This window comes from Zootermopsis nevadensis, unplaced genomic scaffold (assembly GCF_977971745.1).
Source record: "Zootermopsis nevadensis isolate Lab colony 2312 unplaced genomic scaffold, Znev_1.0 Znev_ptg000006l, whole genome shotgun sequence".
In the NCBI taxonomy this organism is placed as follows: domain Eukaryota; kingdom Metazoa; phylum Arthropoda; class Insecta; order Blattodea; family Termopsidae; genus Zootermopsis; species Zootermopsis nevadensis.
This window is the reverse complement of record NW_028259138.1, coordinates 7,498,155-7,525,645: the sequence shown is the minus strand read 5'-3', so window position 1 is coordinate 7,525,645 and position 27,491 is coordinate 7,498,155. Positions and strand designations below refer to the sequence as shown.

General features: G+C 38.6%; 1 protein-coding gene across 7 annotated transcripts in view; it reads right to left on the bottom strand.

The window, feature by feature from the left end:
• Positions 1-27,491, bottom strand: part of Sema1a (semaphorin 1a) — a 799,656-nt gene that overhangs the window by 58,089 nt on the left and 714,076 nt on the right. For all 7 annotated transcript variants that reach the window (XM_022079449.2, XM_087343635.1, XM_022079438.2 and 4 more), the window contains one exon: positions 7,044-7,131. In XM_022079449.2, coding sequence (XP_021935141.1) covers positions 7,044-7,131 — 88 coding nt within the window. The remainder of the gene's footprint in view (positions 1-7,043; positions 7,132-27,491) is intronic.

Here is a 27,491-nt window from a genome sequence, read left to right as displayed (position 1 = left end):
TTGTGTCATTACCCCGTCTAGGATAGTAGTGCCAAAACACAAAGAATAAGCCACCAAATAAATAAACTTTTATGATCAACTGGTGAATTTCTGGTTCCTGACTGAGCCCTCTGTGACGCATGATGCAGAGTCCTGCACTGATAACGGGGCTGCAGCCTCCAGTCAGGACCGGAGAGTTAATATCACCATTATTATTATTACTATTACTATTATTATTATTATTACCACTATTTTTAACACAAATGATAACGAACACCAATGTTCCACATGTCTTATAATAAACATACAATATAATAACTCCTTATGATATGTGCCGAATTCGTTCTGTATAAAATACACGTACCTTTATTGTAAAGGAATATTTTATGTTCAAAATTTAAGTGTTTTCAACCAGGTGTCGTATCGTTATTGATTTTAGGCACGTTCAAAAATTGCGCCTATTAGATTTGCCACGTATCTGTCAGTAACAACTTGAGAATCGCTCAACAGATTTTGATTAAATTTTATACCGGCGAATTTTACTAAAATCGGTCCACATATTCTAATTTTGGTTAATATCGGAGAAACGTGGCTGGCACGTTACATAAAGCCTAACGTGCATTTCTGCGCGTTATGTCTAGAGTAACTCGCTGAATACTACTGAAGAGGAAAAATGCTTGATATAAAAGGTAAAAATAGATCAAATGCAACTTGATCATTTCGGTTATCGAGTTAATTAAACAAAAATCGAACGTTGCTCAAGAAATGTTGCACTGATTTCGATAACATTTTAGATTGGAGGTTCTTACACAAAATTGTCGATCTTAAATTTCATTAAGATAAAAAAAATGTAAGTGGTACTTTACAATAATTCCTAAATTAGTATGCCATAAAGCTGGTGACTTAGGTTCTTGCTGATCTGACTTTCCAAAATATAATTTAATTTCACTGTAATAACGGTACACGAAAATAAATACAACAATATCGCCCTAGTGAGGATTCAAACTCTGAGATGGCGTTGTCCATTACAACAGTCAACTGAACACGAGAAGAATTCTGCCTTTCAGTAATGTCCCTAAAAACGTGCTGTTTCCCTCCGAATAGAAATATTATGCTTTGAACATAACAAACAAAATATTAAATTTATTTATTCATTAATTGCGCGTTTATTGAATTTTGAATCTATTTACAAAGTACACACTGAAATATTGACATAAAACTGAAAATAATAAACAAGGCGATTCCTAACCTTCACTGCACACAGCAAAACGTTTACAATTAAATACACAATGCATTTCTACTGGCACAATTCTTGTTCCTGCTAATAAAGACAACAGCAATAATATCCATGGAGGTTGCACAAAGCACTCAGTTAGTCTGTCCAATTGCGTCAGCATCATCTTGATTGTTTTATATACGCTCGTATCTCTTTTTGCATGTTTCCTTCTCATTTTAACCTAAATGACGAACTTTAATTAAATTATTATTTCAAATATATTGATATATTCAGCAAAAGTTGCATTTGTTTATTAACTCTCTCTACATGTACGTAATTTCTTGATGATCTGATTGTTGCTTTGTTATATTTATTATTGCATTCTTCTCTTGTGCTGAATCTGTAATTGGAATCTGGCTGTTAATGCAGTACACTAATAATAAAGAAATTTATTATTATTATTATTAAAGTAATTTATTTGACTAATTAATTCGTGACACACCGCCGCATTATTCAATAAGGTATTTTCGTTGAACAAAATAATTCTAAAACACAATTTTATATTTCATTGGCTTTGGATTACATGTTTCGGGGCGATTGTGTCATCATCAAATCCGTCTTCACGCAAACATAAATGCAAAAGTGTACTTACAGTAATATTTTTCTTTGAATAATTAACATAAAAATATACGAATAAAAAGAACAACCTTGAAGTAAAATGTAAAATACTGCTACAAGATAAAAATTAAAATAGTATGTTTTGATAATGCAGTGCAATTCTGTGGCTGCATATATGTCATATAATATTACATAGTCTGCTTGTTTTACCATAACGGGTACTACACCGTTATGACTCTTGTAGGCGTGTTCATTATCTGCAGAAAAATCCTCATTTCTCAAAGTCAATTTCACAATTTTATTTCATTTCGAATCAGGAATATTCTGTTTATCTCTGTGTAACTCTACAGCACACTAAGGGGCCTCTAAACAACTAATTCAGTCACAAAGAGGAAGAAACGATGTGTAACAAACACCTCTGAAACGTCGGAAAACTTCTACCAGACTACACGGCCCAACATTCCAGAAGACAGCCATCTTCATATAGAAGTAATATTAACATTTTCAGGTTTACGTAAGAAAATCTTTTATAAAACTACACCAAAAAGGTAAAATTTCAAAATCAGTGGCTGACAAGTTAAACTATACTGAGAAAGAGCTATTTTTGACCTCAAATCCATGACATACCCCACACTGACTCTGTTTTACATACGAAGTCTAACTTTAACAACCGCTGCTTCCTTGCAGACACGCAGAAAGGCATCAAACACAAAGGCAGAGAGAAAAGCAATACTTAATGCTAGCTACAACCATTGCAAAGGCAAAGAGGAGCACAACATCCTCGATATTGGTTTTACTCGTGTCGGCAAGGAAGGCTGTTCCTATATTACCAGGACAGTTCTGACAGGACTGGTTCGTATTCCTGAGGTCTCCTGTTTGCATCTCGACCACGTTGTCGGCTAACTAACTCTTTATCGTGGCTTTCCTTTTGTAAATTCAGACTGAAACATTTCAAAAAGACCAGAGCTACTTCTTCGTTATTCCTTTGCGGTTACAGTCACAAGAAATCTTTTACCACAAAGGTTGGACCGTAAATTGAATCTAAAATTCTGAATGGGGCTTCCACAACAACCTAATGGTGTATGTTTACAGCAGAAATCAACACTAAGCATTGGACTGTAGACAAAGAAATGCGTGTACCTACGGTAACGAGTAACTTGGCTCAATCAGTAGGGTAGTGCCCGGTTAGAATCTTGGCCAGACACCGACTATGAGTTAAATGGTTTTCCTCATTTCTTCTAAAGAAACAGCAAGGTAGCACTTCTAAATGGACCGCAAAGACTTCTTCATGAATCCTTTCAGGCAAGGATATAATGCTCTCGAATTATCACTCCCGGAAAAGGCCAGCTGAAATCACCAGGGAATGATTTCTTTATACATCATTTCTTGCTCTCCTTCCTTATCCCTTTCATACTTTTTGTAATTTATAAGTACAACTGCCTAATGGTAGCAGCACTTATAAATAAATGACATTCTGCACAGTCACAAATGTTGGAAGACTCTCGGGTTACGAGCCGCGTCAGGTGGCTGAACGGTGAATATACCATATATTCTGCCAACGTTTCGAGAGAAATATCTGCTCTCATCCTCAGAGTTCACATCGGCGAGCGCTACAAAGGACCAGATTTGTTACGCAGCAGCCCCAATAAACTCCAGTGATAACCATAAAAGACATCTCTTAACACCTTGTTATAAACTTAAGTTCAGAATTTACAATCGGCCACAGTCACAAATATCCAGCAATAATTACCGAATCGGATTCGAAACCGATGCTTCCGACTGCCTCACGTCACAACTGATTAATTAAACCGATAATCAAATCTTCGGTCACGTAATGCTAGATTAATTACGATCAATTACAGGCAGCTCGTAACATGCATTCCATCAAAGGTTACATAGAGACACGCGGCATTCCACAGTTTGACTTCGCCGACCCACAAGGCGGGGGCCGCGTAAACATATGACAGTCGCTCCTAGCGGAAAGCTGCTCTTTCCAGCCACTTTCGGTTACCTTTTCCTTCTAGCGACAAAACTGTTTGGGTTGATTGTGGTCATTTGGGTTATGTGGTGTAGTCTTGTAGACCGTTTCCACTATTCCAACACCAATAACACTACACGACGTCGTCTCATTGAAGATCACAATCCACGTTTTCACAGCCGTGAACACCTCAGATCTCATACAAATACGAGTACAATGCGTTGAACATAGCTATTTTCCTTTTCCACATCGTCTCATTACGTAACTACCCAGCCAGTTGGCCCAAGTGGTAACGACTCATATTTCCTACTATCTCCCCCCCGCCCCTTTCCATCGCTCTCTACCCACCATCCCGCTCTTTCTCCTTTTCCATTTAGTGTCTTCCTAACTTTTTACAATAGTCCATTAAAGAATTCTGCACGGGAAGATTGCTGCCTACCGACGTTGGATATCAATGCTGCCTTTATAATCATGGAGATGATAATGGAGGATATCGTCCTGATGATGGAGGCAGAAAGGACCTCTGAAACGTTGGTAAACATCTACCAGTCTACACGGTTCTACAATGCAGACGACAGCCATCCTAAAATCCTGCTATTCTACAAATACGTCACTGATGACAGACTAATTTTTTCGAATTCTTGATGGGAACGTTTCTTCCCAAATATACCCAGAACGAAATTACATAAATGTAAAACAATATCACAAATTAAAAGAACAGATTCAATTAAAGGTAATGTTTCGTTCCGATTACGAGAGGTAATTTTACTTTAGTGTATTCTAAATTCATAGGAGCAGAGTAGTCTAAAAATAAAAGCAAATTTCCGTTTAATGTTTAATCCAAATGTTACCGTTGACACGATTAACTGTGCATGTGTGTGTGTATACAGGCATACCTCGGAGATATTGCGGGTTAAGTTCCAGACCACCGCAATAAAGTGAGTCACGAAATTTTTGGTTTCCCAGTGCGTATAAAAGTTATGTTTACACTATATTTTAGTCTATTAAGTGTGCAATAGCATTATGTCTAAAAAATCAATGCGAGAACATTACGTGAATTACCAAAATGTAACACAGAAACGCAAAGTGAGCACATGCTGTTGGAAAAATGGCGCCGATAGACTTGCTCGACGCAGGGTTGCCACAAACCTTCAATTTGTTAAAAACGCAATATCTGCGAAGCGCAATAAAACGAGGTATGCCTATACAGTAAAACCTCTGTAACTTGGACACTTGCGGTTCCACGATAATGTGTCCAACTTACAGAGGTGTCCAGGATAGAGGGAAAGGGGAAAATCATCCTTTAAAATTGTGGTGCAATGACAATGTGGTAATTGTATTATGGAGCCCTTCCCAAAAAGGAAATTATTGATAAGAAAAATGAAAAGGGTAAATTAAATTTTTACAAATTTTGTTTTCACTAAATTAAACTTGCATGGATAAGCTGAAAGGGAAGGGCACCATACTTTACGTTTACCGACAATTTAACCTATTTACCTACATAATCTAACTACTGTAATTTCTGTTAACTCAGTTGCAAGCACAGTATATTACAACCCCTCTATAACGCGGTTCCAGATATAACGCGGGTACCTCATGTTCCCCATAGCGCAGCAAAAAAGAAAAAAGTTCATCAATTATCCTCACACAGAACTCAAAATTATATTAAAATGCAAGCCAAATTAATTAATGATTACTTTTTCCGTAAAAATCAATCGTAACATAGTTAAATAAGTATGTATACTCTTAAATTACGATAGTCTATCAGTACTGTACCTACCGATTATTCTGATGCACTCCCGTAATAACGCGGTTTCTCTATAACGCTGGTTTACCCCTGACCCCCGCGACCCGCATTATAGTGGGGTTGTACTGTACTGACAAAGTTAAAACTGTACCAGCAATATGTACTGTAGTACAGTGAAGGGTTTAACAAAGGAATAACTATACACTTTCAATGCATTCCGATGATGTGTTCAAAGTCTCACACCCTCAACCATAAGCTAATCCTCAGGTAGAAGGCATTCATCAGTCGGAAATTCAAAACAACAAAATACTAACTGTAAATGTTTCCCATAAAAGCAGTGAAGCTAAGTACATGAACCTGTCCAACTTATAACAAAAGGGGTGACCAAGTTCCAGGATAAAGGGGTGTCCAAGATATAGGGTATTGTGGACATGTAAAATTATAGGATATTCGCCGGTTCCAATTAAAAGTGTCCAATATAGAGGGGTGTCCAGGATATAGGGGTGTCCAACTAGAGGGGTTTTACTGTATATAGTATTGGTTTTGAAGAAGTGTGTGTGTGTACACACACATGTAAATAAGCAAAGGAGTCCAGCTACACGCCATGTAGGCTGCTTGGAGGGAGAGCTGGTATAGCACCTTCTCATTCTTGACCTCGGCTACGTTTAATCCCCGGGAAAGGACCCCAGTACCCACTGGATAGGCCCCAATATATAAATATATAATTGTAACATTATTATTATTCAGTGTTCTGTCTTACGACAGGTCCATTGCTCTGCCCAAAAAGAGCTCTCCAGTTTTCCCTATTCTCAGCTTCTCGTTTTAACTCCTGGAACTTCATCTTCTTTCCTTGTTTCAGATCGTCGGTTAGCTGTATCAATCTTCTTCCTAGTCCTCTCTTTCCTTCAACCTGGCCTTCGATGATATCACTCATTAATCCATTCCTTCTCATAATATGTCCCAGCCAGTTAGCTTTCCTTCGTGTAATCGCCTGCAGAATGTTTCTTTGCTCGTCGACTCTCCTCAATACTTCTTCGTTGGTCACTCGATCCGTCCACCTGATCTTCTCTATTCTTCTCCAACACCACATTTCAAAACTCTCCAGGTATTTCTGTTTGTTCTTCCTGAGTGTCCAAGTCTCTGCTCCATACGTAACACTTCACTAGTTTCTTCTTCATCTCCAAGCCCAACTTGCTAGTGAGAAGTATCCTCTTCTTGACGAAAGCTGCCTTGGCCATGGCTATCCTTGCTTTTACTTCCTTGGTGCATAGGGCGTCCGTCGTGACTATGCTTCCCAAGTACTTGAAATGCTCCACATTCTCCGGCTGTTAATTGTAACATGCCAGTATACGACAACAGAAGCCAAATTTTTCTATGGGATTATTTATACAAAATAAGTCACAAAGATTTAAGTAGTGGAATAACAACTGTCTCATACAAATTGCAGTTTAGTTGCACCGCATGAGACAGAACGCTGTTGATATGAAATATACTTTGCAACTTACCAACGAAGACTGCAGTGCTGTTGTGCTGCGGGTCGTATGGGCACAGCGCCTGACCATGTTTTTCTTTGTCCATGACGTATCCGTCGTTCTGAAACAAACCATTTTACCACACTCAGTTCTGCAACCTCCAGAGAGTATGAACGTTCCACTAGAAACAAAACGAAACATCCTAATAATTAATTATGGCTGTTCGTAATTCATCAGTGTCAATTCCATATGATCTACTGCATAGTGAGGGGTTCAGGGCGTTTACGAACAAGGTGCTGATAAGAACATTTGGTCCGAAGTAAAGTGTGACCGAGGATCGCGTAAACGTGGAGCGTCATAGTTTTTAAAAAGTCTTCCGTCTTACTTTTGTGGTTCAGTGGTACTCCATACAAATGAACACAACAGAACCGATCAGATAAATGAGTCGTTAGTCACTTCCAGCAAGCAAGGCGTTGTTAGCCAGCTAGATGAGGCTTACGCTCGCGGCGAGCGAAACAAACACATGGCTATCGTTGGGTCTGGTGGCAAGCTTTTGTAAACACGGTAATGAACATACCGGTACCATAAATAATTTAGTGAGTACATGCATAATTTGTACTTTTCATCAAATTGGTCAGTATTATTGTGACAGGGATGAGATGGACGGAGTATGTAGCATGAAAGGAGGTTAAGAAATTCATACATTTTTGACAGCTTCTTGTAAATACGGTCACGGATATTGGACTTGCTTAAAAAGATAGAGAATTTCTTGATCAGCTGAGTAGCTATCAACTTGTCAACATATGATAGACCTTCTATACAGCTGGTAGAGTTCGACTCAGTATTTTGAATTGCTAGTATAGACTATAGTTAAAATACAAGGAAGTGGAGTGTCCTGTGGCACTCGGTAGCTGTGGATAACGTAACACAATCCTCAGCAAGCGCTACGTCACTTACGCATACATACAAATCAGAAAGAGGAATAAACAGTTGAACAAATTGTGCGGTTCCTACAGCAACAAAGAAACGAGGAGGTTTTTCTGTGGCGCCGTAGCAAATTCCCACAGCGAAATGATCCACATACGATTTCATTTAATATGTAACGTAACTTCAATATAGCACATCACGTCGCATGTGGCCATTGTGAACCAAGTTAGATCAGCGATTTCAAACTGTGACGAAAGCCTCAGTCTAGTGAACTGAAGGGAAGGCATGATGTAATTACAAGGCAGACGGCGTTGAGATATGATAGTAGAAGAGAAGGCTAGTGTATGATAGAGTGGGAGGGAGAGAGGGAGGATGTTTAACAGAACGAAGGAAGCTGTATGTATAACAAGGAGTTTCACAATTTGTATTCCTAACAAAGTATCTTGACTTCCAAATCACGGAGTAGAAGTGTGGGACATGAGAAATGAGTGTAATCGGAAAAAGTTAACGAAGAGACCAGTTCTGAGACAAAGGAGTGGATGGGAGGATGATATTAAAATGGATTTTAATAAATAACCTAACTAAAGAGGGTATGGACTGGTTTAAACTGGCTGCTGATACAGTCAAATAGCGGGCTTTCGTAAACACTGTAATAAATCTCAGGCTTCCATAAAGGACGGAGAATTTCTTGAGTGGCCGAGTGACTGTATGATTTCCAACAGGGGCTGTGCTGAATGAAGTGTTATACATTATTAAGTGGCATGCAGAAATGTAACGTCATTATGCACAGACAACGTTATTCTCCACAAGCACTGGTATAAAATACATTTTATGGACATTTAATCATATCTGTAGCAGAAATATGTTAAGTTTTTAATTTGGCTAATACTTATGGGCATAGCCTATATACACATGCATTCAGTTATAATGTTAACGTAACCTAATAACAGCCACAAAATAATCTTTGTTTCGTAAACTGGTGTAAAGGGTGATCATATATTTTGGACATTTTTCGTTCTGAAACCATTCTAAAAATAATTAGGAAAATTCTAATTGTGGCTGTGTTTCTTCTGTTTGATAATTTAAACAAAAGTGAAAATATGTACTGAACATGGAGTACACGTAATTTCAAATGCATCTTGAAATTCTGCATAACCTTGGTGTTCATTTGTCTGTTGAAATGTTTAAATAATAATCACACCAAATGTATCACACCTCACAGAATAAGAAATACATTTTCATTGTATGTAATTAAAATAGTTTGAAATAAAATATGTACGTATATATTATTATAGGCTATTTATTTATTTTGTGTGATATGCCAATTTTCTTTCTTACATGGAACTATTTTTGAAAAATCTATAAGATGCGATGTAGAACTATGGATGAAATCATTCCAGTCATATATAATTTCCAGTTTCAGAGACAAAGTAAGCCGACAGATGGATAAACACAAAATTTCCAGGGTGATTCTATTTCACGAGATTTGCGTAACGCACATGGCGTATTATTATGAAACGTTGTATTTCTTGATCTCTCTTTCAAGTTCGGCTTCCATTTTGTTATCTATTTTTTTAAACACAATGTCTTTAGACAGAAGTATACCATACATGGGACACGGAACTGCACATGACAATATTTCATGAACACAATAGACTATTCAGCTTATATTGTTTAGATCCTACAACCTGTTAAAAGCTTTATCGAAATGGTCATTAATTTCGACTGAAAGCAGATAAAATTAAGGAAGAGGTAGTGATAAAAGACACAAAATGCAACCCATACATTGAACCTTTAACAAGACACTGAAAGATAAGACGAGAAAGTATAATGAATTAAAACTTTGCAAGCAATATTGTACTTTTACTTGGTACTGAAAACTGGGTCACATACAAAAGAACATTAATGATGATGCAGACTGCCGGCAACTAGCAGCAAAAATTGTTTTACGTAAAGTGAAAAACAGAAGAGAATTCGCAACCAAGAAAGTAACTGAAAGCATTCACAAACACAATAGCCTATAACAAATAAAAATCAACAGAACTTGTCCGTCTACATCGAACATCTGAAGGTGAACTGAAGCGTAGACATGTAAGATAATAAAATATAAGACGACAAATAAATATAGACTGATTTCCGAAGACGGAACGGGCATTAATGGCTACTCCTAACCAACTAACGAACAAACTCAAAAATTCACTCACTCCATGCGGCAGGAAAATTCTTGATAAGCTTATAGTCGTTCAGCTAGTCAAAATTATCCTCGTTCTTTGCTGAACCCGGAAGTTCATTACCGTTTTGACAACTCCCGGGCACCGGTCCTTGTCCTGAGGCAAATGATCCAGTTCACAACCTCCCAGCCGACTTTTTAAAGATCCATTTTAAAACTGGCCTCTCTCTTTGCACTGGTCACCCAAAAGGTCTCTTGTAGGTTTCCCAACTAAAATGTTGTATACACTTCTCATCTCCCACATGCGTTCTACATGCCTCACTCATCTGACTATCCTTATCGATTTGATGATTTGACCATCTAAACAATATTTGATGAACAGTAAAAACTTTGCAGCCTCCTCTCCTGCCATTTCCGTAATCTTAAGTCGAAATATTTTTCCCATCGCTGTATTACCCTGAAGAGCATAACTACTTTTACGCATTACGAAAAGAATAAGTCCTCCTAACCTGTTTAATGATCCATTTAAACTACATACTTCAGCTACATAGCGTAGAATGAGATTTTATGGGAAAATTATGCTCGTAATTGTCCATGTTCTGAGGAAAATTTGATATACGACATTTCGCCAGGCAATTGGTTGTCATGACACACTTTATTATTATTATTATTATTATTACTATCGTCGTCATCATCATCATCATCAATGGCAAACGATCGGTCGGGGTCTATAAAATATACATTAATAGGCAATACACAAATAATGTTCCAAAATGAATCAACCATTTTCTCAAGCCTGTAGAGAATCAGTAGAATGAGACGGCAGTATGATTATAAATAGTCAGCAGGTAGGAATACGGAGAAAATAACCGTGGACTATTTCAAGGTACTGCCCCCGGAATCACATGGCGTGACCGAGGAAAATATAAAACCCATAATGACGATAGACTGTACCACGCTTGAGAATCGAACTTGGTACACTCCAGGCCTCACCGCTAGGTTATAGGATACAAATATTGTGAACATTCTGTATTCTAGGGTACCTCATATATTCGGCATTCCATTAGCGAATGTTCCAGGCAGCTACGACTGAGGACGGCTCACTCGTTAAGTTATATTTACTTCGTAATTATTCTGCCATGTTAATGTAACACCGCGGTAATGACGCTCGTGCGGAGTTCACTGCACGAGAAGAAGTGACGTCATTTTCACCCTGGAGGAGGCGCTCGTCATCCATCGCCTGAGTTCTTGCCACATGAAACTAGCAGCAATAATGAAATCTTAGAAATCGTGCGACGCAGCCTGTGGCCTATTTACCATATAAGAGGCATTCATGCTACATGTTCACTGCACCGCTAATGAGCAGCAACCATCTTCTGCTCTTTTCCTTAACTTCTCGTTACCTTACTCTTACACCAGGCAACTTATCTTTAGTTTTTCTTCAAGTATGGCGACCGCGGGCAATAAAACCAGAAAGAAAATTAGCTCACTGTCGATTTTGTTAATTACTTGTCCATTTTACCATATGAATGCAGCACCGCTCGATTACCTCTGCCAGCTGCTTTACAGTGTTGCCTGCAGGAAAGGCGCATTCGCGTTTGTGTTTAACTGAAGGCAACCTGATAATGGAGGGAATGAGCACTTCTGAAACGTCGATCAATATCTGCGATACTACACAGTGCAACACCCCACAAGACACTCATCTTAAGAAACTACTTTTTTATCACATTTTTTGTTCCTTCATTACAAGAATTCATGGAATGTACATAAAGATTTTTGTGTTATTGTTACATGTTCTAAAATGCCGATAAGAGAGTAGAATATTCTTACACAATGCAAAATTTTAGAATGATTTATAAGCAATTAATTGGAAAAAAATGTGGAAGGAAGCGAAAATGACCTCTATCAGAGTACTATGCAAACATGGATGTGCAGAGGCGGAGGAAAACCACACTTATAACAGCCAGTCTCAAGGCAAGGTGATCTCAGGGACACGAAGCATGAGAGATACTAGCCACTAAAAAGCGACATTCGGTGAACCTAAGGTTGGTTTTAGGAAGCAGCATTTATTAATTTTAAAATATTATCCAATAAATATGAAGAATATAGCGCAATACATCAAACAGAATTCCAGCCTTTACGGTTAGGACCACTGAATTAAACTATGAAAATAACTCGCTCGGTCAAACGTTACTGTGGAACGTGGGCTATGAAATGAGCGGCTCTCATAGAAAACGTGACACGTGAAACCACGGCAACCAAACCACCTGACTCCCCATTCAGTTATGTGATCACCATATTGTGCAACGAAGTTGAAAATGAGGCACGTTTCACAGCCCTTTTATAGCTACTAGTGACCTAAATTGGGGATGCAAAGTAGGACTAGTCCGCATACCATAACAAACAAACACAAAAAAACAGAGCACAGACACTGCACCAGATATATTTTTTTATAAACATATTTTCCATGTTCTTCCACTGACTGAACAGGGCTAGAATTATCCGACACGTGGTTTCATTACCGCAATTTTTCTCACCATGCAGTGACGTAAATCCAGGATCCTGGGAGTCCACCATAAGAACACCAAGTGAAATGTCCTGGATGCCTCAGACGGCGACGGCATTGAACAAAGGAAATACCGATGTCACGCCAATAATTTTCAACGTGGAATTATCAAATGAATCATCACCAAATCAGTTTCAAATGCGTCAATGTTGAGATAAGGATGCAACATTTCAGTCGGACACACTTAAGGACAGACCACATGGGGTCCGTGAGTGTAAAAAGAAAAATAGTGATTTGAAAGTAACTGGATGCGCAGATATGGAACGGATTCAGCTGGCTCAGGATAGAGACCAGTGGCGGAGATCTATGAACACGATAATAAATTAACAGGTACAACAGGCAAGAAATGTACCGACAATCCAATAAACTATAATTTTCTCAGAAATGACTCTGTTTTATAGAGTTAATCGTGCATTAATATTAACAGGATTAATCACAATAAGGAAGAAACACGACCTTAATATTGGTATCACTCATCAAATTTTATTCTTTTAAGAGAACATTAACACTTCCACTCTTTTATTAATGTGGATATCTGCAGTAACAGGTGACATTAATTTGCTATCAGAAACACATATCTGACGTAGGCCTAATTAATAGAATCGATTATATAAAAGCTTTCTCACGTTAGTTTCATTTTCCAAACTAGTCAGCGAGTTATCCGACATGCAGCGTTCGCGCTGACATTTTATCACACATGAATGAACATACATTCAAAAACGTTAGTTTCAGTTTACAAATATTGGATAACGTTTTTTCCAAATAAAATTATTTCATTAGACTTTCACAGCTGCCACGCGGTCCAAGGCGTGTATGCATTACTGTGATCGTCAGTTCAAATCCCACTCGAGGCAGGGATATGTGTTCCCGTCTGTCTGTGTTGCGGTGTCCTGAGTATGCAATTGGCTTGCTCTGGATCAATCCCCTGTCAAGGTACCATGACAAACAGGTACAGGGATTAATGGATTCAGATATAAATTCTGAATTAAAGCACGACATAGGGACTCAAGATGAGTAAAATAAATAAGTCACCGTATTTCCTCGATTTTAAAACGCACATTTTTCACATATAATAATTTTTAAATCGGGGTGCGTCTTGATCTTGATGGCGTTCAAGAATCGATGTTGAAAAATTATATTGTACGGCCAATGCGCAAGGAAAACTTTCAAGTCCATAACACTAGTAATGCGACAGTGAACACAAAGAAGATTCCGAAAGTATTAACACAAGAAGTTTTGTTAGAATATTGACAATTCCTATTGTTTAATACGTTCTTTTCTGTAAACCTATTAACAAATCAAGGTTGCGTCTAACAATCAATACACCTTTCACTTTCCGGCCCCATAAACCTAGCACCTCACACCCTATTGGCATATTCATCGCCCTGATGACGGAGGCAGTATGACCTCTGAAACGTTGGTAAACATCTACCATACAACACGGCGCAACAACCCAGAAGAGAGAAATCTTCATACTCATCGCCCTGATGACGGAGGCAGTATGACCTCTGAAACGTTGGTAAACATCTACCATACAACACGGCGCAACAACCCAGAAGACAGAAATCTTCATACTCATCGCCCTGATGACGGAGGCAGTATGACCTCTGAAACGTTGGTAAACATCTACCATACAACACGGCGCAACAACCCAGAAGACAGAAATCTTCATACTCATCGCCCTGATGACGGAGGCAGTATGACCTCTGAAACGTTGGTAAACATCTACCAGACTACACAGCGCAACAACCCAGAAGACAGAAATCTTCATACTCATCGCCCTGATAATGGAGGCAGTATGACCTCTGAAACGTTGGTTGACATCGACCAGACTACACAGCGCAACAACCCAGGAGACAGAAATCTTCATACTCATCGCCCTGATGACGGAGGCAGTATGACCTCTGAAACGTTGGTAAACATCGACCAGACTACACAGCGCAACAACCCACAAGACAGAAATCTTCATACTCATCGCCCTGATAATGGAGGCAGTATGACCTCTGAAACGTTGGTTGACATCGACCAGACTACACAGCGCAACAACCCAGGAGACAGAAATCTTCATACTCATCGCCCTGATGACGGAGGCAGTATGACCTCTGAAACGTTCGTAAACATCGACCAGACTACACAGCGCAACGACCCAGAAGACAGAAATCTTCATACTCATCGCCCTGATGACGGAGGCAGTATGACCTCTGAAACGTTGGTTAACATCGACCAGACTACACAGCGCAACAACCCAGAAGACGGAAACCTTCAATCGATAGGGCCTTAAATAAAAGAAATATGGTATTTCAATACTATTTTGTATCAGTACTAGTGGACAATGCGATAGCTACTGACTTTCAATCATGGTTTTTATTAAAGGAAACACACTCATATTGGCGCATTTCCAAGGTAATGTGTCATTTACAACTGAAACTATCACCACAGATCAGAGTTCTTGATGGGATGCTAATAACAAGACGTTCAGCTAGTTAAGCAGTTCCCCATCTTTTATGGAACAATAACTTTGAAAACCGCGATTACTTTCTATTGTCAAAAAGTCAAGTACAATTTATTTGTTGAAACAGACTCGAATATTTACTTTAGCTACTGAAATACGGCAGTACAACGAACACTGGGGCTAAAACGGTCATTGCTTCTACGAGACGTATCATGGAAAGCGGAAAACTGAAGAATTTTCACTGAACTTCTGCGACGAGTACCTACATTCACCGCTGATAAATGTCGCGATAGATTAAACTGTCAAATTAGGGTTGTTTATGTAAGGGAAAAAACTACAAAGTTTGTGATAGTAATTGCACTTGTATAATAATTTTTTTCAATAAAAATAGTCACAATAAGAAAAACAATTAACCAATTTCCTGAGAACTTTCTAATGAAACTTCTTTACATATTCACGTGGCAAAAGATACCCCATATTATGTCTATTAATGAAAATTCACAAACAGTCTTTTAGCAGTTGAGAGTAGTGGAGACACTTTTCTTTCAGTTATCTCATACACGAAATAAATTCAGTTTTTAGATCAGAGTTTTCTCGTGTGCCAGCAAAGGAATGTTCAAATTCATTAAAATAAAATATTTCCATAAAATGAAGTAAATAAGCAAAAGAAATTACAAGCTAGCCTGTTAAAATTATCTAAGATCCGTACGCCAACTAAATTACTAACAAACCTACAATAAATAAACATACGAGGCGCGTCCTAAAAGTAAGTTTCCCACTCGTCCCACAGCTAGCAAACCTTATATTGAGCGAAGCGACTGTGCGTACGTGATAGAGCAATGACGTAGCATGGCGCATGCACTAACGGTACTTCCCGCGTTCTCACAGTAGCATCGTTGCAGCTGTTGAAGATGGAGGTTCTTATTCCAGCTCCCGCCGACTGTGAAGTGCGGTCAGTGATAACGCTAGGCCGCACACGGCTCGACGGACAGCAAGTCTCAAGCAGGAGTTCAGCTGGGAGGTGTTTAATCATTCACCCTACAGCACGGACCTCGCTCCCAGTGATTTCCATCTTTTCCTACACCTCAAGAAATTCCTGTCCGGTCAGCGTCAGCGTTTTGAGAATGACAGAGAGGCGGGGATGGTTGTCACACAGTGGTTCCAATCCCAGGCGGCAGACTTCTACGACACAGGTATTCAAAAGTTGGTCCCACGGTATGACAAATGTCTCAATTCCGGTGGCGAATATGTTGAAAAATAGCTGGACACTTGCTGTATCTGTTGCAATACATATTTCCATGAAATTGTGTTTTGTTTCTGTAAACGGCCCCAGGGAAACTTACTTTTGGGACGCGCCTCGTACATTATGTGAGATTTTAGGTTTCTGACGGCAATGCAGATATTCTTCTGGGTTGCGATGTAGATGGTATCTACCAGCAAGTCCACACGACACGTCCATACACCGTCACAACCCAGAAGAACATCGACAAATATCCATTAGTTAAAACTGCAAATAATATATGTTATGACTGGAAGGCAAGTACGGAACTAGGGGCCTAGAGCAATTGGGTTACTAGTGACTGCTGGCGATATACGACCACAGAGCAGCAAAAGTACATTACATCTGAAACGGTGGGTCATAACCGACATGAGCGAGATGTGTGTTTCCTTCCACAGAAGAAAAACTTACGAGTGAAAGAACGACATCTCTCTGCCACAGTGAGGCAGAAGTACATAAAAGAAAGACCAGAATTCATGGCATCATAAAAAGGAACAACCTCTGTCCTTCTGGTATAAGCTCATTCAAGAGCTACTGCAAATAACGGGAAATAACAGCAAGATTATTTTCGGAATCACCACATCACAGAATATATACAAACGCTCAACCACAACAAGTGTAAAACAACACTGGAGACGATCAGGGAGCTCATCACAAAGAAAACACTTCGTTTTATTTAAGTCCTATAAGTTACTCACGAGGTGAAATAGAAATGTCGAGCACGAGAGCATCAAAAGACGCGAAATGGTCGTCACTTCTGCTTCGTATTCGAGAGATCGTAAGATCGTTTCTAGGCCCGAGGACGGATATTCCGACTGCCGATATTTGTGGTTTCCTTAGCCTCGCCATACAAATGCTTACTTGGTAGTTTAAAATAAGCCACAACTATTACTTTATGCAATCTCCCGAATTAAACCACAGTCGCTCCATCACTCAAGGTTACACAGAACGTGTCATTAAGAAAAAGTCCTTAAATTATCTGTTTGTTCTTGTAACAGAACTAAAAACTCGACAGACATCACAAAACGTAATTTAGAGATGGGTTATCTCCGTTGATGATTTTAATCATTGCCTGAAAGAACGAAGTGGTCGTAGCCAATTATAAAGTGTTGTCCAATTACTTGCCTAGAGAGACCAAAAATCGGCCTTGAAGTTTCCCTAACAGGAAACGTGACCGCTGATTAAAGTGGCGTCACTTTCCACAAACCTTGAAGAAACGAATCCTTAAGAGGTCCTGTTTTAACTGACGTTACATTTTCGTGGTGCAAGGTTATTGCAGAAGAGAAGAAACGTTAAAAAACGTGAGGTTTTAAACACACGTACAAAACAAATAGTGATCAAACTCACCGCGAAAGCGTTTTTTCATATCACAGAATAACTCAAATATTTATTTCATCTTTACTTGAGACCACTTTATCCGCACGCGAATGGGATTACGTAGAAATCCTTAGAAATGCTTTCAATGATCACGTCGTACAAACTCTGACCGCTCGAACACGATGCCCGGGTTCAAATCCGTTTAAGACACGTATACAGACTACGTACTACATTTTCTTTGCCCTGTGAAGTCCTGCCACGCCAGAGGCCTTGCAACTGAACACCGACAAAGGACTCTTTTAACATGTCTGAAGGATACACTAAATCAGAATTAAAAGTACTCACGGAAATATGACATTTTCGAATACAATCTGTTATACCAGTAATAAGGTACAATTATATTAGCTACTTCACGTATTACACCACGATCAACGCTTGCAACAATCAGTAGTGTAGTCTTAGACTTGAAGTGTAGTGTAGTGTAGACTTGATGCATTGTTTTGCCTTACTTTGTTCTACCGAAACTTTCAGTTTCTGGTTTGTTTGGTTAGGTTTCCGCTGCTGCATAAACTGAAGTGATTATAAAGAGCTAAGCAGCTCAGGGACTATTCGCTGGAAAGTTCACATAATCTTCCACTGTCCAGAGCACAGAGGCACAATGCCAGTATACTGTATCTACCTAGAGGCCTCTGTTACAGAGTCTTATTTTATAGACTTATAGCTATAAGATGCTCAAGAAATTCCTTCCTTTTAAGGAACCCGAATGCCCACATTCCCGTTCACACGAGCCAGCCACTTGACACTACACTCATCCTACGGAATCCAATTCACACATTTAAAACATACTTATCAAAGACCAATTTTAATACCATATTACCCTCTAATCCACAGGCATGTTTCAAAGTAATCACTTCCCTTGAGATTATCCGACAATTTTGTATATAATTTTCCTATGCGTGCTATATGTCCTGTCCAGCATATTTTTTTACAATTTAATCATAACATTAGCGAAATTATGAAGTTACAACCATCTTAATTATCTTCATCTTCCTGTTACTTCCTCGTTTTTGGACAAAAATATATTTCCTTAGGTATAGTATTGTTTCTCCCACCTCGCAACTTCGCACAATTGAAAAACTGGTACTAGTCAGAACATAAAGTTAAAATGGCGTATTTACAGGTCTTGTAACAGCATGTGCCTACAAAGACATCACGTAAATAACTTCCATTACAGTAGAATTAACGGCCTGACTTAAATACAAACAAACTTATCTGAAGACAAAGCTTTACAGATTACATAAACCACAGTTATTAACAAAAGTGGAAAGATGTGCACTGCATTGGAGTACACTGGTTTTCCAAGCGGTCTTGATGCTCATTTATTACTGACACACATATAACCGCAAAATCCAAATCGATTTTCCCCACACAGACGGAAAGTCTGCGAAAACAACTGAACTATCTACGTGAGAGAAAGAGGCGACTTGGGAAATCTAGGCGCAGATGGGAGGATAATCTTAAAATACATCTTAGAAAAAACAGGGAGCTACGATATGGACCGTATTCAACCGACTCAGGAGAGCGTCTAAACACGTGTTCTCGTGAACAAGTTAACCGGACCTTTTTGTTTCAGAACAGACGGTGAATATCTTGATCATCTGAGCCACTTTGCAATTATAACCCTCTGCTCCTTGTACTTAGTTTTCTCATTTTCCAGATAAACGCCAAGAAAATTTTATAGCAAGAAAGTAACGAAGGATGGTGGACTATTAAAGTATTATTTTTTCGTCGACCTCCTAATGGCCCGAGGAAATACATTTACAATCTCATTCACGAGAAGCCCCGGGTATGTGCTAAGACAAGTGGCAATATAAGACGAGATTTTACAATTAAAAGTAAAATTCCAAGTTTGTCCCCAAATTTCATGTAGGAGAAAAGGTTAAAAAATGATAATATTACATAAGTCTACTAGCCTGGTCTCTCACGCCATAGGCAACGCTGGTGTTGTTTCAGTCGCCAAATTAAACAAAGTTGAGCTCAGACGTATATCCAACAAATGAAACAAAAGATGGTAGCCTTTAATTACTTGCACTTATGTTCAGGGTGAGTCGTAGAGTTTTATGCCAATGTGCCGCTATGGCTGTCGCCAGGGGACTCCGGGGATGTGAGCGAACTGTAATTGGACGTCTGAACTAACAAAGTGACGCGTTTTATATTCGTTGTACAAACGTGTGTTACTGTTGAGCAAAAATTCTCACAGAATCTGCATACGTGCTAAGACTCATTACTCAAAAAGTGTAATAAAAGAGGATTTATCATGTCATGTTTATGTGCGTGTAGGAGAGCACGCCCTATCTTGACTTCTGAAGAAGTTGAACGATTTCATGAACTCTTGTATGGACGTCACGCCACTGGAGGCCAGACCAATCTCACACTTCAGTGTTCAGTCCGCTACAATCAATAATAAAAGTAATAAGAACAAAGGAACATGTAAGGTGGAAGCGATATTAACACCATTTAATAAGGCTTCGAAATACATGCACGTTTACTACAATTTTTGAATAATATAAAATAACAACATGGCGGCTATGCGAAGTAATCATATGATCTGTTCGATAACTTCAACTAAACAGATCAAAGGAACTCGAAATATGAATTTTGAATGGAGGCAGATAAAAGAGTTTCCTACATTTTCCGTGTGAAATGCTGTCAGGTTTCGTAAAAAAACCCCAATAAATCCGATTGTATCATACCATAGTCAGAACCCTACAGAATCCAATTGTATGAAATGCTGTTAACAAGTTAGCAATTATAAGTCCTGATAAGATGCTAAACTGCGTGACAGATTCTTTCTTCTTAAGGTAAATGGGAGGGGGGAACAACTATTTGGTTACACTCAGCTACTCTGCATTGGGCCTACCAGATCAATACTTCGAAACGTAATGATTTTCAAGGCTTCTTCTCAACACAGACGATGGATAAAGTCCAAAATAAATAAAACACAAAAAGACCACAGCCAAAGATTCCACTGTTAAGCGATTTTATAAGATACGTCTGACAGTTAAAAACCGGACTGATGTTCTTGGTATTGTTGAGTTGGGGCCCTGGATCAAGGGACCTATTTTGTGCCAAACAATCATTGGAATTCTGTTTGTTTAGGGAAAATGGTATGTTTCGCGGTGTACTACAACAAAATTCCTTGCACATTTCATTAATAGTTTTGAAAGACTCAGAATGTTTGTGTGTTGTCATGAAGCTTCGGTCTTTCAGAACGACCAAAAATCAAACCGCCAATGTTTACTATAAAGAGGTCCAGTTTCCAAAAGATCGAAAGAAGTTAGTAAATGTACGCAGAGCGAAACAATTATGGCACAATAACTCTGTTATTGCCTCAAAATTTTAATTTTGTGAATACCAACTCTAAATGTTTCCATTAATTCGTGCATGACCTTGGAAAATATATTTCAGTAAACATTAGCCCAACAGTTTCTCGAGGTATGAGACAGCATAGCCCTTTGTTCAATTATCTCAAAAACTGGAAGACTTTCCAAAAAGTATGTTAGGAATAAAATGTTTAATTTTTTCAACATAATTTGTTCGATATTTTCTTCCAATTTTAGCCAAAGTTCTAATGCGTCGACAATTTATATTAAACTTTCCAGTATTAAATTTCACGAAAATCCGTTCAGATGTTCACGAGTTGCTTCAAGTGGTCAGTCGGGCGGACAGACAGACAGTAACATAGAAAATTAAGTTCTTATAAATGTTATTTAATTGCTGTGTACAGAAGTAGCATAATAAAGAAACTCAATTTGATACACAACACGCCACTGACGTAGTGAGACATAGCGAAGTTAACTTTTCGTTGGGAACTCCGGAATATATGAGACCATCATTTTAAAAGGTTAAAATCCATCCCGAGCTTCTTAATGATATCAAAGGAATTATCAATTTGCGATCTGTTTCTGTAATATAAGTATACAACCAATCCTCAGAATGTGCCGGAATAGCTCAGTCAGTATAGTGACTAGCTACGGGCTGTACGGCCGGGGTTCGATCCCCGACGGGGACAGAGGATTTTTCCTCTAGCCTCTGCGTCCAGACCGGCTCTGGGGCCCACCCAGCCTCCTCTACAATGGGTACCGGGGTCCTTTCCCGGGGGTAAAGCCGGCCGGGGCGTGATGCTGACCACTCACCCCCATCTAGTGCCGAGGTCAAGGAAGAGAGGAGCTATACCTCCACTCACCCCAAACGCCTACATGGCGTACAGTGGGACAAACTTTACTTTACTTACCAATCCTCGGAACGAAAAGTGATTCTGGCCAAATGAAGATACTTGGGGTGTGGAGAAGTCAGCACCCATAAATGACGGAAACTGCTTGATTGTCTGAGCAACTATAAGCTTCTCAAAATTAAATCTGCTCCACAGAGTGTGATAAGGACAGGAAGAGACGGACAAACAACAGAAAGATGAGAGACAAAATATGAAACAGGAAGCTCGAAGAAAAGAGCAATCAGAAGACAAAGGAAAAAATAAAACCAGAAAAAAGAATTTTAAAGAAAAAGATTCACAAAGGATATAGTAACCTCAGGCCACTAAATAAATTGCGCCAGGCTTTCGTCCGACCGTCGTTGAAGGCCGGTTGTTTATCTTTAGTAAAACGTTACACGAGATGCTTCCAGTTTCTGCAGCCATAACTGTTCATCAGTCGGTGATATATCCGTCAGACCCCATAAAACGTTCCCTTACTTTGCTTGGTGGTGGCCTCTAAGGTCTCGCCCCAGACAACCGGATTCAGCAGTAATTACTTCTCGCGCCCATTAAGCCTGGCTTCGTCCAAACCCGAGCACCAATCCCGCCGCTATAGTCTACAGGCTGTCCCACAATTTATAATCACATATTCAACGAACGAAATAAAGACATATCATAGGAAACTAAAGTACTACATAACGTCAGCATTGAATTTAGCGTAGGTGCTCAAAATGACCACAGTCAGCTTCGTGGACAGTTGACAGCTGTTGCTGCTGTCTACATCTTTTTGGGACAGCCTGCATATGACTCAGCACCAGGAAGTGGTTTTAACCTAAAAATTGAAACGGTGGGTCGTAATGGCTATTTATATGAATGCAAAGCTTGGATTTTACGTCACTGTTCATACACTACTTGAACATATACCGGACCAATGTGGCCAATATCAGGTTCAATTCCATACTTCTATGTCATTGGACAAAAGATCTCCTCACAATTATATGAAATAATAATAAAACTATACATTGAAACGTTTTTAATTTAATTAAAACGTTTAAAAATTAAAATGACAAAAATTATTATCAGCCTGGTGAATCTCGGTGTGTTTTCTCCGAGTTGTGGCTCGTCGTTGTCGAATCTTTGTTGAGGGCAGCAGAACGAAATGTCGTGAAAAACCTCAAATCCTACATATCCGAGAATTTCCTTCTTGGACGCTACTCTGTCTCTCAGTTGGCAGGAAGGTCGAGCAATAATCTACTGACTGTTAAGAAAACATAATATAGGGTTATTATTAATAATCTTCCTCTCCTTACTCACTGTGAAATACTTTATTAACTTCTGCTGGTGTTGGCCACTGTTGACGTGCGTCGTCGCATGCGACACTACAAGCAATCTGTGGAAGGATCGGAGCGGATCAATGTTTCCTGCCAGACTCGTACAAAAACATTTCGTTCCTACCGACCGTCATTTGGCATCTAAAGGTGGCATTCTTGTGCAGTAATTTCACAGGACGACAACGCAGCCGAAAAATGGCGCTTTGTTTTAAGCAAATGTTTTTAGAAAGGTAGTACGACAGGCAGTCACTTATAGTACGGAGCTACTCTACTGCCCAGTCAAGGACATTGCATTCGTAGCCCTTCTTCGGTGAATTCGGGTGGCCGTTGAAAGGAGGTATTTTCTTTGCTCTGGAGATTCTATACATTGAAGAGGGAAATTCTATTCTATGATGGATAAGGAAGAAAGCTGAAGGCCTTAACAGAACATATTTCTTCGTAAATGCTATAGTTTTTCTCGCGGTATGAGGTAGATTGTAAATAATATTCTCACCTGATCCAAGTATTTTACGTATTACAATTTTTATACTGATAAGACAGTGTTGGCGTAATGAGCAAGTAATTGTTTTTACTGAACCTGATCCCCAAAAGAGGGGCAGCTGCTTTACTATGCTGTCATCATTGCAGAAAGCATCAATGAGTATTAGGCGTGCGTTTCACCAGTTCTGTTCCGATGAAAAGAATTATTTACGAAGTGCGTACGTGACAGCCGCGTTTCGTTTGTTTTAGAATGCAGTAAATCAATTTTAAATGACCGAATCCACTAACTAATCAGTCTAATGGCTGGCTGCATCATGTGACACGAGGGGGCGTTACTTGACTTATTTCCCCGAACAAACATCACAGAGAGAGAGAGAGAGAGTAGACTTGTTTGTCTTGAGCAATTAGTGAATTGGAGTCGACTTTCCGGGGCATTTGCTTCACCTGCTTGTGTAAAGTCGTTGTGTAATCAGAAGCCTCGGGCCAAACTACTAGGGGAGCAGGAAGAACGACAAGGTACTCGCAGACATGAATGAAGTCGGTATCATTGTATCATCAGGCCTCTTAACTGTGAAATGCTGTTCTCGAGTCTACCGAACTCTAAATGTTATCGCTTATTTATACTAAGTTAACAAAATAAACGTATCTGCCTGCAAGTTACCATATTTCACCCCCACCCCCCAAATCCTGAACGGCATGACTCATATTTACGGTGTAATTTACATTGCATTTAAAATTAAACTACCTTCTTGCAAACACTACTCAATGTTCAAAAAATTAATGATTTAAAATGTATATTTCTAGCACAATAAAAGTAACCTACTCTACTGGGTCAATCGTCAGAGCCATAGATTAGGTCTATCGATTAGGCCCAAAAGAGTAGGTTTAACATGATACAAGTCTCTAAAATGTCGTTTTTAATTAAAATTACGGCGATGGATGTCAAAACAGTTTGTTGTTGTAATGATACACTGTCGTCACAAATCGTAAGGTTTTAGATTTGTAGCGTTCTGCAACTCTTATTTGAAATCACTAAGCAGTGTAGTTGCCTGTTGTGTCGTTGTAATAAACCGCCTACGGTAGAAAAAACAAACAATGCTGGTAATTTGAAAGATGACCCATCATGGTAACATAAAAAGCTGTTGGTTTGTCAATAACTCACATACATAGCGACCTTTAACAGTCATTCATGTTCTTATTTATTTCATTTAAATAATGCAAATTTTAGTTCCATATTAAATACAACTAGTGTCACTCAGGTACACATTTCTTCGGACGAGCATAACATCTGTGCCGTATAGGTAACAGTATTTGTTAAAAATATAACGTAAATGTCGTACAACTCTGTGTGAGGACTGTTGAAATGATCTTTCAGAAAGAAATCAGGTCCCAACAAGGCGATACTAATAGCGGATATCCGATGGGCAGGGCTGTGAAAAATGGATGCGTAGGCGTACCAGATCACACCATTACCCGTGAGAGGTCAGCCACCTACGTAATATTTTCCTCGAAAACCAAGAGAGTCGAGTGTAATTGGATCTGAAGAGCACAGCGGATGTCTACAAAATTAGTCTCGTATCTAATTTAGTTTAAAAGGCTAGAGACTTCGTATCGGAAAAGAAAATGGAGACCGAGAATTGTTACTGTACTCGAAGGAAGTCAGTCTCTGCTGTTGTCAGATAATTATCTTCATAGATTAAGTTCGCAACCCACATAGATTAGGAAATAGGGCAGTCACGGAAGCATTAGTCCAAGGTGCATTATAATTAATCGAAAAGTCTACAACCTTTGTAATAAACAGGAAATGAGCGTCCTTTATTTGCACATACATGGAAGACAAAGCAAGAGAAAATAATAAAGAAGGAAGAAAGGAAATAAATAAATGAATATTGCACAAATAAGAAAACAAAACAGCAGGAAAAGAGCGAATTTCGAGGATCCCAGAGATACCTCATTTCAAGCATCACATGTTTTAAAACAATTGAATCTACATATACCTGGCGACTTTTCGTATATTAATCATTTAAAGCCCACAGAAACTATATGTACCACCGGTCGTTGCAATCAGTCAAGTATATATAAGTTTTGTATGATTCTCAGTGTGAACAGTGATTATTTTCTTAAACATAATCAGACGATATTTGTAACGGTGAAGTGTTGTGCTTCCTCAGCGATATAACGAAAAAAAAAAGAAAAAAGATTCAGCTTCATATAGGGCTAAAACAGAAATAACACATGAATCTACGTCTTCAAATATAATAGCAGTCTTGGTGCAGTTTTATTAAAAATCCACTAAAACGTTTCAAAGAACGAGAACTTCTGAGCAGACCTCATAACGCGTACTTTCCTTCAAATTCTTCTGTCCATACGACGAGGTTTCTAATAACTATAAGTTATAATGAAAATATTTTGTAATATTTCTGTAAATGTCCGCTGTTTCCATCATCACGGCGATTATCGCCCTGATGATGGAACCAGCGAACACCTCTGAGTAGTTGGCAATCTTCTTGATTACATGGCTCTATGACCCAGAACACTGTCGTCCTCATATTCGCCGCTGAGAGCGCCTGAAACCTCACATCTACAAAAGGACCTCAAGACTATAAAGGACAAGAGATGTCGTTCCCACCTCACAACTACGCACGGCAAGAAACTAAAACGTTTTAAGGTAGGAATGGAGTCCAATGGTATATTCATAAAAACTCATCCATTGGTTCAACAACGGATAGACACTATCCACAGATTAGGAGTTAAAGAGGAGTTGTGGTTGGGGAACAGGTGACCTTGAGCATTCTGTAACAATTTTCGTACAACATTAGCTTTCGTTAGAGTTGTACAGCAGAGACGCTATACCAAAGCTTTATCACAGTTCCGGCGTGTGTAGTTGTTTTATTTATTTATCTGTAGCTTGTAGTTGAGGCGAGCGGTTGAGTAAACATGCCTCGTCATCTCTCAATCCGAACATGATCTGGACGATATCTCAAGTCTGTCTTTAGTTAAACGATTCTCAAACTTTCGGTGCTTCGGATATTACGTTTTTTCGGCACACTAAAGTAGAGTAAATTAAATTAAGAAATTGTATTTAAGTTATTATTGATTTGAATCTTTATATAATTATATACACCTGAAGATAGTTCTTTTAGGAACTGAAACATGTCGTGAAAAATGATGGTCTAATGTAAATCGAATACAATATTTTTATTTTCCGTCTATACACAAACTTAAAATAATGTTGTTTAAAATTATTTAATATTATAACAATCTCAGTAGACACTGCATCTTGTCTACTGAGAATGTTATAATTTTAAATAATTTTAAACAACATTATTTTAAGTTTGTGTATAGACGGAAAATAAAAATATTGTATCAATAAAACACAAACATGACGCAATTAAGATATATATATATATATATATAAAAAAAGTAAATCGAATATTTCGATAAAGAACATCATTTAATATTTTAAATATTTTAAATGTTAATTAATGTAATATTTTAATATTTAATAAGAATTTATTGTGATTAGACGGACAAGATTTAAACAAACAATACATATATATATATATATATATATATATATATATATATATATAGTAAAGAACTAAACTTTATGACACATATCTTTCAGTAATTTTGACTGCCATGTATTCTTGCAACAAATGTCTTCATGTAATTATTCCTTTTTAACGGAAATTGTTTCGAACAAA